Source organism: Nycticebus coucang, chromosome 6 (genome assembly GCF_027406575.1).
Source record: "Nycticebus coucang isolate mNycCou1 chromosome 6, mNycCou1.pri, whole genome shotgun sequence".
In the NCBI taxonomy this organism is placed as follows: domain Eukaryota; kingdom Metazoa; phylum Chordata; class Mammalia; order Primates; family Lorisidae; genus Nycticebus; species Nycticebus coucang.
Window position 1 is genome coordinate 19,809,127 of NC_069785.1, and position 14,019 is coordinate 19,823,145.

Genomic DNA, 14,019 nt, shown 5'->3' on the forward strand with positions numbered 1-14,019 from the left:
TAACGAGACCAAAAATACATACTACAAAACTTCACACTACTCTGGGAAACCAAGAGTAGGGGAAATCACTTGAGCTCAGGATTTCGAGACCAGCCTGAACAAGAGCAAGATCTGGTCTCAAGCAATAATAGCTTGGTGTGGTGCCTGGTGCCTGTAGTTACAGCTACTCAGAAGGCTGAGGCAAGAGGATCTCTTGAGTCCAAGAGTTTGAGATTGCTGTGAGCTAGGCTGAGGCCACAGCACTCTAGCCCAGGCAGCAGAGTAAGATTCTGTCTCAAAAACAAAACAAAACAAAACTTCACACTAGAAAATTTGCACATACATATTCGGCAACAATGTATGAGACTGCCCACTAATAACTCCACATAGAATGTTCTCCTTTTCCTTCTTTTTAATTTGACAGGCAAAAAATGAGACTGGATAATTTTGAGTTCCGAGTATATTAGAAGAGTCATTCCATTTATATAGGTAACAATTATGTCCACAACAGTATTTTAAAATACATACACATTTGAAGAATCTTAATCGAAACTACATCAATGGGTAAGGGCATTAGAGAAAATGTTTATCCTTAAGGCACACCTAAGATAAAATCTAAGTGAATTACTTTAAAATTATAAAGAGATGTGGGTCTTTATTTCTTATTCTCTATCCATAGCATATGCTAAGAGTATTAACTTTAATACTTTATTTTAAAGATCAGGGTTTTAAGAATTAGGTTTCTTTTACTAACATGCTATATAAATATAGGATATATATATTTTTTTTTTAATTTATTTATTTTTTTGAGACAGAGCCTCAAGCTGCTGCCCTAGGTAGAGTGCCGCGGCATCACAGCTCACAGCAACCTCCAACTCCAGGGCTCAAGCGATTGATTCTCTTGCCTCCGCTTTCCAAGTAGCTGGGACTCCAGGCGCCCACCACAATGCCCGGCTATTTTTTGATTGCAGTGGTCATTGTTTGGCGGGCCTGGGCTGGATTCGAACCTGCCAGATCTGGTGTATGTGTCTGATGCCTTAGCCGCTTGAGCTACAGGTGCCAAGCCAAATATAGGATATCTTTTCAAAATTCCTTTGTCCTATCAGATTTAGGATGAGAGGCATCAAAAGAAAACGGAAAATTTGTTCTTCACATTAAGCAAATCCAGGTTTGTCTTTGGTTATTAAAAAGTACTCCTCTAGGTAACTACCCAGAAGAAAAAAGAATCATTTTACCACAAGAACATTTGCACTAGAATGTCTACTGCAGCTCAATACACAATCATCAAGATGTGGAATCAACCCAAGTATCCATCAACACATAAATATATTAATGAACTGTGGTATAGTTATACCAGGGAATACTATTCAGCCATAAAAACATGAAGATTTTGGGCGGCGCCTGTGGCTCAGTCGGTAGGGCGCCGGCCCCATATACCGAGGGTGGCGGGTTCAAACCTGGCCCCGACCAAACTGCAACCAAAAAATAGCCGGGCATTGTGGCGGGCGCCTGTAGTCCCAGCTACTCGGGAGGCTGAGGCAAGAGAATCGCTTAAGCCCGGGAGCTGGAGGTTGCTGTGAGCTGTGTGAGGCCACGGCACTCTACCGAGGGCCATAAAGTGAGACTCTGTCTCTACAAAAAAAAAAAAAAAAAAAAAATGAAGATTTTACATCTTTTGTATTAATTTGGATGGAGCTGAAGAACATTCTACTTAGTAAAGTATCATAAGAATGGAAAAGCAAGTATCCAATGTACTCAATAGTACTATGAAACCAGCAGACAAACAAATATATGCCATACAAGAGAAAAACACAATTAAACTCAAGAGGAGGGGAGGGGGAAGGAAAGTGCCGAACTGGTGTGCTCTCACCTACTAGGCACAGTGTAAGGGAATGCGGCACACCTTCTGGGTGAGAGGCACAACTGCAACTCCACCCAACAAACACAAACAATGTAGCCTACTTGTCTGTACCCTCATAATAATCTGAAATAAAAAGTTTTTTATATGTATTTTTTATTTTTATTTTTTTGCATAGATGTCTTTTTTTAATGTTTAGGATTCATTGAGTGTACAAAGAATTAGGTTACATTGATTGCATTTGTTAGATAAAGTCCCTCTTATAATTGTGAAAATAAATTTTTAAAAATGATTAAGTTGTATCGGTCGAAATCTTTGCACAAAATCAAATAATACATTCAAATTGGCTATCAGGAGAATTTGATAAAAGGATTATCAACAAAAATGTGAACAGTGTTTAAAAAATGAACAAAGGATACAACAGTACTCCAGTCATAACAGAACCATTACTACCCCAGTTATGGTTTAAATGTGCCCCCCATACATTGGAAAAGCATGTGTTGGAAACTTTATCCTCAATCCAAAAGGGAGGATAGGGCCTAATGAGAAGGGATTAGGACACGAGGGCCCCACTCCTCATAGGAATAAGAGTAGGTTATCATAACAGTAGGTTTATTAGCCCAGGAGTTTGAGGTCGCTGTGAGCTGTGATGCCACAGCACTCTACCCAGGGTGACAGGTTGAGGCTCTGTCTCAAAAAAAAAACAACAAAAGAGTAGGTTTATTATAAAAGTTCTCTCTCCCCTCTCCCTCCCTTTCACCTTTTGCTATGTGACAACAAGGTACAAAGGCCCTTACCAGATGCCAGAACCTCAACTTTAGACTCCCAGCCTTTACAACTGCAAGCCACTCACAAAAGACCACATATTTAATTATAAAAGTACCTATAGTGCAGGGCGAAGTGGCTCATACCTAGCACTCTGGGAGGCGGGTGGATTGTCCTAAGCTCACAGGTTCGAGACCAGCCTGAGCCAGAATGAGACCTCGTCGCTAAAAAAAATAGGTGTTTTGGGGGTGCCTATTGTCCCAGCTATTTGGGAGGCTGAGACAAGAGAATAATTTAAGCCCAGAAGTTTGAAGTTGCTATGAGCTATGATGCCACAGCACTCTACCCTGGGTGACAGTTTGAGACTCTGTCTCAAAAAAAAAAAAAAATTCTATCCACACTGACAAAGTACCTTGACACTGAAAAACAAATGGTTTCAGATTACTGAAATGCTGGAAATATTTCCATTTATATTGTGTAAAGTAACATTTTCTACCAAAATCCAAACATCATTAATTTAAATCTCAAAAAGTCCCATCAATTCAATGTTCAAGAAACAAATTAATCAAAACAAAAAGCCCATTGCCTAAAGGATCATCAATACCAAACTTACTGGATCAACAGTTGGCAAAACATCTTTCTTCTCCAGGCCATCGACTTCATCTTCATCTGTGCTGTATTCTTCCATTGTTTCACCACTGACAAAGTGGATGACCCTCCTCGGGACTTTCTTCTTTTTTCCTATGACTCCCAGTTCCACATTGTCAAAGCCTCTCTCATTACTCATCTATAGCAATAATAAATTAAGAAAATGAGAGCTTCAGATGAGATTAATTTTCTTTCATTACACACAAAAAATTTTGGTTGCTTTACCGAAGTAAACAGGAGTAACGGGAAAAAAAATTTTTTTAAGCAGTTTTTTTTTTCTTAAAAAACAAATCTTACATACAAGTATCCATAGCATACTGAGTATGTAGAGTTTAATGGATAACAAAATTAAACATCTGCATACTCACTGAGGCTAAAAAGTAGAACTTAACCAATTAAACTTTCCGTTTAAGTCAATAGCTAATAAATTAAGCACACTAAGTCGTAGTAATCCCAATGCTTTATATACATGAAGTCCTACTGAACATAAATCATTTTAAAGAATGGTAATTATGTAAAGATTAATGTATATTATCAAAGGAACATCAAGACACACATACAGATATATCAGAAATATAAAATAAAATAAAAATAATAGTTCACATCAGGGAACTCTCCAAAATCTTTGGATTTGACCTTAGCTATGTATAAGCAAAGAAAAGCAGTTCAGCTTGAACCTCTCCTTTTCTCAAAACAGGAGTCCTAAAAACAAATCCTTTTAGGGCCAAGCAGGTACCAAAAATGAATAAAGCTATATAGGGAAAAGCAGACCCTGGAGAATGCATGCCTCAATGGAAGACATTTTAATTGAAAAAAAAAAAAATAAGGCTGGGCATGGTGGCTCACACCTGTAATTCTAGCACTCTAGGAGGCCAAAGAGGGTGGACTGCTTGAGCTCACGAGTTTGAGACCAGCCTGAGCCAGAGTGAGACCCTGTCTCTAAAAAATAGCTGGGCATTGGGGCTGAAGCCTGTAGCCCCAGCTACTTGGGAGGCTAAGGCAAGAGAATCACTGAGCCAGGAGTTTGAGGTTGCTGTGAGCTATGATGCCACAGTATTCTACCAAGTAAGTATGACAAAGTGAGACTCTGTCTCAAAAAAAAAAAAAAAATTAAAACACTATGCAGTCCAAGTAAAACCTATTTGTAAACCAAATCTAGAAAGCAGACTATCAATGTTCTACTTCTGAATTCCCAGATATCTTAGCCAGTAATATATGGGTAACAATAGAAATTTTAATAGTAAAAAAGGTTTCATAATTCCATAATTTTTTTTTTTTTAAGAGACAAAGTTTCACTAAGGCTTATGCTGGAGTGCAATGCTGCAATCATAGCTCACTGCAACCTTGGAATCCAGAGATCAGGCAATCTTCCTGCCTCAGCCTCTCCAATAGTTAGGACTACAGGCACATGCCACCATTCCCAGCTAATTGTTTTTAGTTTTTGTAGAAAGGAGGTCTCACTATGTTCCCCAGGATAGTCTCAATCTCCTGGGTTCAAGTAATCTTCCTGCTTTGGCCTCCCAAAGTCTGTGATTACAGGTGTGAGCCATCACACTTGGCTGGATATTACAATTTTTAAAACTATAGCAGTTTATGGAATTCTATTTAAATCCCAATTTCATTCCTAAGGAAATATTAATTTTACCTCATACTTGATTTCCAAGCTTAAATGAAACGTATATATTGTGGGAAACAGTGAAGAGCTTATCTTCTCTGCCATCTTGCCTTAAGTTTAAATGCCTTAGATTTCCTCTAAAGAAGACAGACGAATGGCTAACATATGAAAAAATGCTCATCATCCCTAATTATTAGAGAAATGCAAATCAAAACCACCCTGAGATACCATCTTACCCCAGTGAGAATGGTCCACATCACAAAATCTCAAAACTGCAGATGCTGGCGTGGATGTGGAGAGAAGGGAACACTTTTACACTGCTGGTGGGTCTGCAAACTAATACAATCTTTTTGGAAGGAAGTATGGAGAACCCTCAAAGCACTCAAGCTAGACCTCCCATTTGATCCTGCAATTTCATTACTGGGCATCTATCCAAAAGGAAAAAAATTCTTTTATCATAAGGACACTTGCACTAGACTGTTTATTGCAGCAATTTACAATCACCAAAATGTGGAAACAGCCTAAATGCCCACCAACCCAGAAATGGATTAACAAGCTCTGGTTTATGTACATCATGGAATACCATTCAGCCATTTTAAAAAATGGAGACTTTACAGCTTTTGTATTAGCCTGGATGCAAGTGGAACACATTATTCTTAGTAAAGCATCACAAGAATGGAGAAGCATAAATCCTATGTACTCAATTTTGATATTTAATTAAAAAAAGCCTAGATTTCAAAAAAACACAGTATACAAATTGTGCAGAAAAATCTGACACCAGTGCTTATGCACAGAGACAGAAAACTACGATGAGGGACAAGGTATAGCCAAGGGATCAGTCAAGGAAACCTTTTATTCTCTTTGCATTTTGTTGTTCATTGTTGCTACTGGGATGAGAATACCTTCATGCATTACTGGTATACCAAAACTAAACCAAAGTAAAATGGTACAGGACTAGAGGACTGCCATGATTACAGTCCATGTTGGGAGAATTCTCTAGGATAGTTTGGAGTTCTAGGTTTATCCTCTATAAGAATGCTTGGGAATTTGAGGTGGGGGGGCGGTATTTGCTTGTTGTTATTTTTAATCCAGGGTCTCACCCATGTTGCCCAGGCTAGTCTCAAACTCCTAGACTAAAGCCATCCTCCTACACTACCACACCCAACTCAGGATTCTTTTTTTTTTTTTTTTTTTGTTGTAGAGACAGAGTCTCACTGTACCGCCCTCAGGTAGAGTGCCGTGGCGTCACACGGCTCACAGCAACCTCTAACTCTGGGCTTACGCGATTCTCCTGCCTCAGCCTCCCGAACAGCTGGGACTACAGGAGCCCACCACAATACCCGGTTATTTTTCTGTTGCAGTTTGGCCGGGGCTGGGTCCGAACCCACCACCCTCGGCATATGGGGCCGGCGCCCTACTCACTGAGCCACAGGCGCTGCCCAGGATTCTTATAATTATGGGCAAACATAATCAAATCTGTGATTGCTGTTCAACCCCTAGAAAAGTTCTTTGAGCTGCTGCAGAGATGGGATGATGCTAATAAAAGCAGTGAACTATCTGGGGGCAAGATATGATTGCAAGAGGGACTTTACCTAACAAATGCAATCAGTGTAACCTGGCTTATTGTACCCTCAATGAATCCCCAACAATAAAAAAAAAAAAAAAGCAGTGAACTAGGGCGGCGCCTGTGGCTCAAGGAGTAGGGCGCAGGCTCCATGTACCGGGGTGCAGGTTCGAGCACCCAAAACTGCAAAAAAAAAAAAAAAAAAAAAAAGCAGTAAACTAGAATTGCCTAGTTATACAGGTATAAACTACTTTTTTTTTTTTTTTGTAGAGACAGAGTTTCACCTTATTGCCCTCGGTAGAGTGCCGTGGCGTCACACAGCTCACAGCAACCTCCAACTCCTGGGCTTAGGCGATTCTCCTGCCTCAGCCTCCTGAGTAGCTGGGACTACAGGCGCCCGCCACAACGCCCGGCTATTTTTTTGTTGCAGTTTGGCCGGGGCTGGGTTTGAACCCACCACCCTCGGCATATGGGGCCGGCGCCCTGCTCACTGAGCCACAGGCGCCGCCCTAAACTACTTTATTTTTATGCATGGTCTTCTAAGGTCCTTCTTAGAAAACAGATAAGGTTTTTCTCCGACCTTTACTTCCCAAGAATAAATTTAGTCATTACCCAGGATTTGAATCTAAGTTAACCTGCAACCCAAAGAACACATACGTGAACACGGTTGACAGCAACTATACCTGCCATCTAGCAAACTGCAGATCATGAAAATTTTGATATGGCTATTTATGGGTTAAGCTGAAAAGAAAAACTTACAATTCTCTCTAGTCCCTCCTGAGGGTTGAAACAAATCACAGCCCTCAATAAGGAAAAATCAGCCCATTTATTGTATTGGTGAACATGAGGACAAGTGGTTTACCCAGGCCTCCTTTCTTCTACAACTCCCCTGACCCAGGTCCCCAGGCACTAAGAGCCATTCCTATACAATCTCACATTTACCCTTGAGATAAAATTTGCTTTATTGTTGCCCAGACACCAGCATTTCCTTTTGGACCATGACTCAGCTTTTTGGATCCCTTAATTTCCTATACACAGGAAAGCTAGTGGAGCTAGATTAGACCTCCAGTCTTTTGTGTGTGTGTGTGTGGGTTTTTTTTTTTTTTTTTTTGGCCGTGGCTGGGATCGAACCCGCTACCTCCGGCATATGGGACCAGCGCCGTACTCCTTGAGCCACAGGCGCTGCCCTAGACCTCCAGTCTTCATACTAATTGGATGGATCTAATACCAATGCAACAGGTTCAATCAGTAAAAACTCAAATCTTCCACAGTATTCCACCATGCTCCACCCTAAACCTCTACCCCTATCAGAGCAGAACTCTCACTGCTCCTTCTGGCAGTCTCTCATTAATTTTTCCTTTCTAAGACACAAGTAAAGGAGAAGGAATATCTCTCCTTGGCTCAGCCACTTTATTTTTCTTAAACAACTTTAATAAATATCCTGGCTGAGTCAAAACAACTAGTATGAAGTCTCCCTTAACTCTGACTCTTGGCTATCATCTTTCCAAAAGTTTTTTTTTAAAAGTCTACAAAGGGGGTGGCGCCTGTGGCTCAGTGAGTAGGGCATCGGCCCCATATACAGAGGGTGGCGGGTTCAAACCTAGCCCCGGCTGAACTGCAACCAAAAAATAGCCGGGCATTGTGGTGGGCGCCTGTAGTCCCAGCTGCTGGGGGGTGGGGGAGGCTGAGGCAGGAGAATCGCAGAAGCCCAAGAGCTAGAGGTTGCTGTGAGTCCTGTGACATCATGGCACTCTACTGAAGGCGGTAAAGTGAGACTCTGTCTCTACAAAAAAAAAAAAAAAACAGTCTACAAAGGAAGCCAGGCATAATGTCTCACACTTGTAATCCTAGCACCCTGGGAGGCTTAGGCAGGTGGATAGCCTGAGCTCAGGAGTTGGAGACCAGCCTGAGCAAGAGCAAGATCCCATCTCTAAAAAATAAAAATAAAAAATAAAAATAGCCAGGTATAGTAGTTGCAGCTACTGGGGAGGCAGAGGCAAGAGGATCACTTGAGCCCAAGAGTTTGAGGTTGCTGTGAGCTATGATGCCACCCTAGGGCGACTGAGACTCTGTCTCCACACACAAAAAAAAAGTCTACAAAGGGGATATTCTCTATACATAACACTTAATTAGAACTGGCATTCTATTTGTTCTAATCACAGTTCCCATAAAGATCTTTATTAAAGAGACTTTTACTTAAAGCCTTTCTTTAATAAAATTTTTTGATATAGGAAAATATGAATTTTAGGTTTATCATTTTAAGTGGGGGTCGATAAACTTTTTGCTAAAGGCCAGATAATAGATAGTTAAGGTTTTATAAGCTATATCAGTGGTCCCCAACCTTTTTGGCACCAGAGACTGCATTCATGAAAGACAAATTTTCTGTGAATCAGGTTGGGGGGGGGGAGGATGAATCAAGTACATTATATTTACCATGCTCTTTACTTGTATTATTATTACATTGTAATATATAATGAAATAATTATGCAACTCACTGTAATGCAAAATCAGTGGGAGCCCTGAGCTTGTTTTCCTGCAAGTAGACGGTCCCAGCACTAGCATTACTGCCTCAACTGCACCTCAGATCCTCAAACATTAGATTCTCATAAGGTGTGGGCAACCTAGATCCCTCGAATGTGCACTTTACAGTAGGGTCCAAGTGGCCTGGGGGTTGGGGACCGCAGGGTTATACAATCTGTCAAGTGAACTCTGTCATAGCAACTATGGACAAACAGCCACTTGTATGGACACTACGTAATGACTGGGCATGGCTCTGTTCCAATAAAACTTTAAATAACAAGAGACTAGCTGAATCTGGACCATAGGCTATAGTTTAGTTTGTCAACCTCTGATCTTAAGGAACCAGACTGGCAAGTAAAAAAGTCCACGAAAGACAATACAGGTTGAGTATACTTTATCTGAAATCCAAGTGTCCTAGATTTTTGATATTTTCTTTTCTTTTTTTTTTTTTTTGGTTGCAGTTTGGCCAGGGCCAGGCTTGAACCCGCCACCCTCGGTATATGGGTCTGGCACCTTACCGACTGAGCCACAGGCGCAGCCCAGATTTTTGATATTTTCAATTTGGAACATTTACATTATACTTGCCAGCTGAGCATCCCAAACCCAAAAATCTGAAATCCAAAATGTTCCAATGAGCATTTTCTTTTTCTTTTTTTTTTTTGATACAGAGCCTCAAGCTGTTGCCCCAGGTAGAGTGACGTGGCATCACAGCTCACAGCAACCTCCAGCTTCTGGGCTCAAGCGATTCTCCTGCCATCGCCTCCCAAGTAGCTGGGACTACAGGCACCCGCCACAACGCCTGGTTATTTTTTTGTTGTTGTTGCAGCGTCATTGTTGTCTGGCAGGCCCAGGCTGGATTCGAACCCACCAGCTCAGGTGTATGTGGCTGGTGCCTTAGCCGCTTGAGCCACAAGCGCCAACCCCCAATGAGCATTTTCTTTGAGAATCATGACAACACCCAAAGCATTTCAGTTTATACAGCATTCGGATTTGGGATACTCACTGCATATATGACATGTGATTCCAACCCAGTGATGGAAGGCATTGATAGGTAAAACCAACCAGAAAACAATACAATACAAAAATTTCCAATAATTATAAATGAAACTTATCCACTGAATTTTCCAAACATTTCATTTTTACAAATAAAAAACTTGCAAGTAAGAAAATTTTCACTGTTTCACAAATTCCATTTAACAAACTCCAAAGATCTGAAAGGATAGTTTCATAACAGCAAGATATTGTGAGGTACAAAATCAGCTGACATTATACTATATTTTATATTAATCAAATTATAAATCTGTTTCTCAGGACCTGTTTTTTTTTTTTTTTTTTGGCCGGGGCTGGGTTTGAACCCGCCACCTCCGGCATATGGGACCGGCGCCCTACTCCTTGAGCCACAGGAGCCGCCCTGTTTTGTTTTTTTGAGACAAAGTCTCACTCTGCCATCCTGTGTAGAATGCCGTTGACATTACAAGCTCATAGCAACCTCAAACTCTTGGGCTCACGAAATCCTCTTGCCTCAGATTTCTTTTTTTTAATTTTTTTATTTTTAGTAGAGACTGGGTTTCACTCAGGCTGGTCTCGAACTCCTGAGTTCAGGTGATCCACCCACCGTGGCCTCTAGGATTACAGGCATGAGCTACCCTGCCCATCCTCAGGACCGGGTTTTTTTTTTTGTTTGTTTGTTTTTTTTAGACAGAGCTTCAAGCTATGGCCCTGGGTAGCATGCGGTGGCATCACAGCAACCTCCAACTCCTGGGCTTAAGCGATTCTCTTGCCTCAGCCTCCCAAGTAAGTGGGACTACAGGAGCCTGCCACAATGCCCAGCTATTTTTTGGCTGTAGTTGTCCTTGTTGTTTGGCAGGCCTGGGCTGGATTCGAACCTACCAGCTCTGGTGTTTGTGACTGGTGCCTTAACTGCTTGAGCTACAGGCACCAAGCCAGGACCTGTTTTTAACCATAGTTTTCTTTTTATAAACTCCCACAGCAGCCAGAATTTCTTTAAATAAGGTACTGCACTTAAAATATATTCTGTATCACCTTCCCCAATGAAGCTGTTAGCAACATGAAGGTAGGGACTTCTATAGCCACAGTGAGTGCCTGGTAACTGTTGCAAGGTGAGGAGGGCTATGCAAATGTAACCTCAAAATCAAAGGGGCCAATGAAAAGGATACCCAAGACTCATGCCTATAATCCTAGCACTCTGGGAGGCTGAGGCAGATGGATTACCTGAGCTCACAGGTTCAAGATCAGCCTGAGCAAGAGCAAGACCCCATGTCTAAAAAATAGCTGAGTGTGTGGTGGGTGCCTTGTAGTCCCAGTTTCTCAGGAGGCTAAGAGAATTGCTTGAGCCCAAGAGGCTGAGGTTGCTGTGAGCTATGACATCATAGCACTCTACCGAAGATGACAAAGTGAAACTCTGTCTCAAAAAAAAAGAATAAAAGGGGGGGGGGGCTCAGCGCCTGTGGCTCAAGCAGCTAAGGCGCCAGCCACATACACCTGAGCTGGCGGGTTCGAAGTTCGAATCCAGCCCGGGCCCGCCAAACAACAATGATGGCTGCAACCAAAAAATTGCCAGGCATTGTAGCAGGCACCTGTGGTCCCAGCTACTTGGGAGGCGGAAGCAGGGGAATTGCTTGAGCCCAGGAGTTGGAGGTTGCTGTGAGCTGTGATGCCACAGCACTCTACCCAGGGCGAAAGCTTGAGGCTCTGTCTCAAAAAAAGAAAAGAAAAAAAAAGGAAAGAAGAAAGAGGCAGACAAATCCAGTTTCTCGAAAGAAATGTTTGATACGGACTTAGGAATAGAAACCACATCGTAGGAAGTCCTAAGACAGAAGATTCCAGGGCTATTACCCGCCGAACCATAGGAAAGGAATGGGTAGGACACCTGAAGTTGACCACTCAGGGAAAGAAAAGAATGCTATGTGAATAGGGCCAGATTTAATGATTTATTTATTTGAGACAGGGTCTCAAAGCTGTCACCCTGGGTAGAGTGCCGTGGCATCACAGCTCACGAAAACCTCTGACTCTTGGGCTTAAGCGATTCTCTTGCTTTAGCCTCCCAAGTAGCTGGGACTACAGGCACCCGCCACAATGCCAAGCTATTTTTTGCTTGTAGTTGTCATCGTTGTTTGGCAGGTCCAGGCTGGGTTCAAATCTGCCAGCTTGCCACTGAGCTACAGGTACCCAGCCGTGGATTTAATAGTAAACAAAGGAGATTAAAAAGTAAATGAAGTAGTAAAAGTAGATAAAGTATTATAGAAATTTTAGAGACAGGTAGCGCGGGCCAAACTGCAATAAAAAATAGCCAGGTGTTGTGGTGGGCACCTGTTGTCCCAGGTACTCGGGAGGCTGAGGCCAGAGTATCGCCTAAGCCCAAAAGCTGGAGGTTGCTATGAGCTATGACGCCACAGCACTCTACCGAGGACGACAAAGTGAGACTCTGTCTCTTAAAAAAAAAAAAGAAATTGGGGCGGCGCCTGTGGCTCAGTGAGTAGGGCGCCGGCCCCATATGCCAAGGGTGGTGGGTTCAAACCCAGCCCCAGCCAAACTGCAACAAAAAAATAGCCAGGCTTTGTGGCAGGCACCTGTAGTCCCAGCTGCTTGGGAGGCTGAGGCAAGAGAATCGTGTAAGCCTAAGAGCTGGAGGTTGCTGTGAGCCGTGTGATGCCATGGCACTCTACTGAGGGCGGTAAAGTGAGACTCTGTCTCTACAAAAAAAAAAAAGAAATTGTAGAAGCATTCCCAAAATTGGAGTTTATCATAAATTAACATGGCCAATTAGCATCCAAGATGGAGTTACTTTAGCTTCTACAGTAACAGAGGTGCTAAATAAATAAACTGTACTGAAATTTTAATTCCTTTAATAATATTGAGGCTGCGGTTCTGGTTAAAAGTCTATTCAGAGAAGGTGCTGGATAGAATGTCACAAGAAGTACTGGATGGCCTGGTTAAAGACCTAATTCTAGACCCATTCTCCTATCCCTTCCCTACATGGCACTTGGGATTTCTCAGTTTTCCCTAACTTGAGAAGTGTCCAAAGCCTCTCCACCACCCAAATCTCCACTGCACTGGCCTTTTCTCTTACTGTGATCAAAATACCTGGGTCTATATCTGGGGTTCCCAGAGATATTTCTGCCTTAGAAACAATGCATAAGAAAGCAAAAGGGACAAATGAGATAGTCATTTGTGTTTAACAAGAATGAAGAGGTAGTATTTGCATAGAAAAATCTCAGAACACGACAGAACTTATTAGTTACTTTTGGGGAATGAAAATGTGAGGAAAGGGCAGTGGGACATGTTCCTGTAAACTGTTACCTTTTGCTTTACAGCCTTCTTTACTGTTTAAATATCTGTTTTTTAAATCAAGAATATGAAAATAACAATACCAAAACCAAAACAAAGAGCCTCTCTTTAAACAACATTTATCTATCAGTACAGGTATGTTTACTTTGCTATTTAAGAGACATTCAAAGCTGAAGTAATGACAAAACAATTCTAGTAACATATAAGGAAAAATTAAATGGAAAAAGCACTGTTGACTTTAAGGTTAAGTTGAAGAGTACCTGCCAACAGGTCTCAACTAAAAATGAAGTGGTTCCCTAATCAATTACTGTTGTTTCCTGAATTCCTTCTTGTTATCCTCCTCCTCCTGACACAGAAGAAAAAACAAAAAAATTCCACATAGAAACTAGAATGTGAAAAATTTTTTTATTAATGCACATTACAGCTTATAAGTACTGTAAGAGAGTCTTATATAACATTCAGGTACTTAATCTCAAAAAGGAAGCTACTGAAAAAGCTTCATTCTCATGAAGCACTAGAAGATATTTCAACAACTTCAAGTTTTTAACAGCAAAAATTCAATACTCCTGAGCCAGTTTCAGTTAAAGCAATTTCTTCATTGCTTTTACTTGGTCAAAGGTCCTAAACTACTAATTTAGACCACCACATCCAAAGTCAATCTCAAACTGTACCCAACCAGGGGTCCTCAAACTTTTTAAACAGGGGGCCATTTCACTGTCCCTCAGACCGTTGGAGGGCCAGACTATAGTTTAAAAAAAAAAA

At 41.5% G+C, this 14,019-nt stretch overlaps 1 protein-coding gene across 2 annotated transcripts in view; it reads right to left on the reverse strand.

Moving 5' to 3' along the window:
• Nucleotides 1-14,019, reverse strand: part of LOC128587930 (signal recognition particle 54 kDa protein) — a 78,939-nt gene that overhangs the window by 14,227 nt on the left and 50,693 nt on the right. Inside the window, exon 3 of one of the 2 annotated variants that reach the window (XM_053594449.1) lies at nt 3,216-3,389. The exons of the other annotated variant lie outside the window; for it this stretch is intronic. Within the exon in view, the coding sequence (XP_053450424.1) occupies nt 3,216-3,389 (174 nt within the window). The remainder of the gene's footprint in view (nt 1-3,215; nt 3,390-14,019) is intronic. 2 annotated transcript variants of the gene reach the window in all.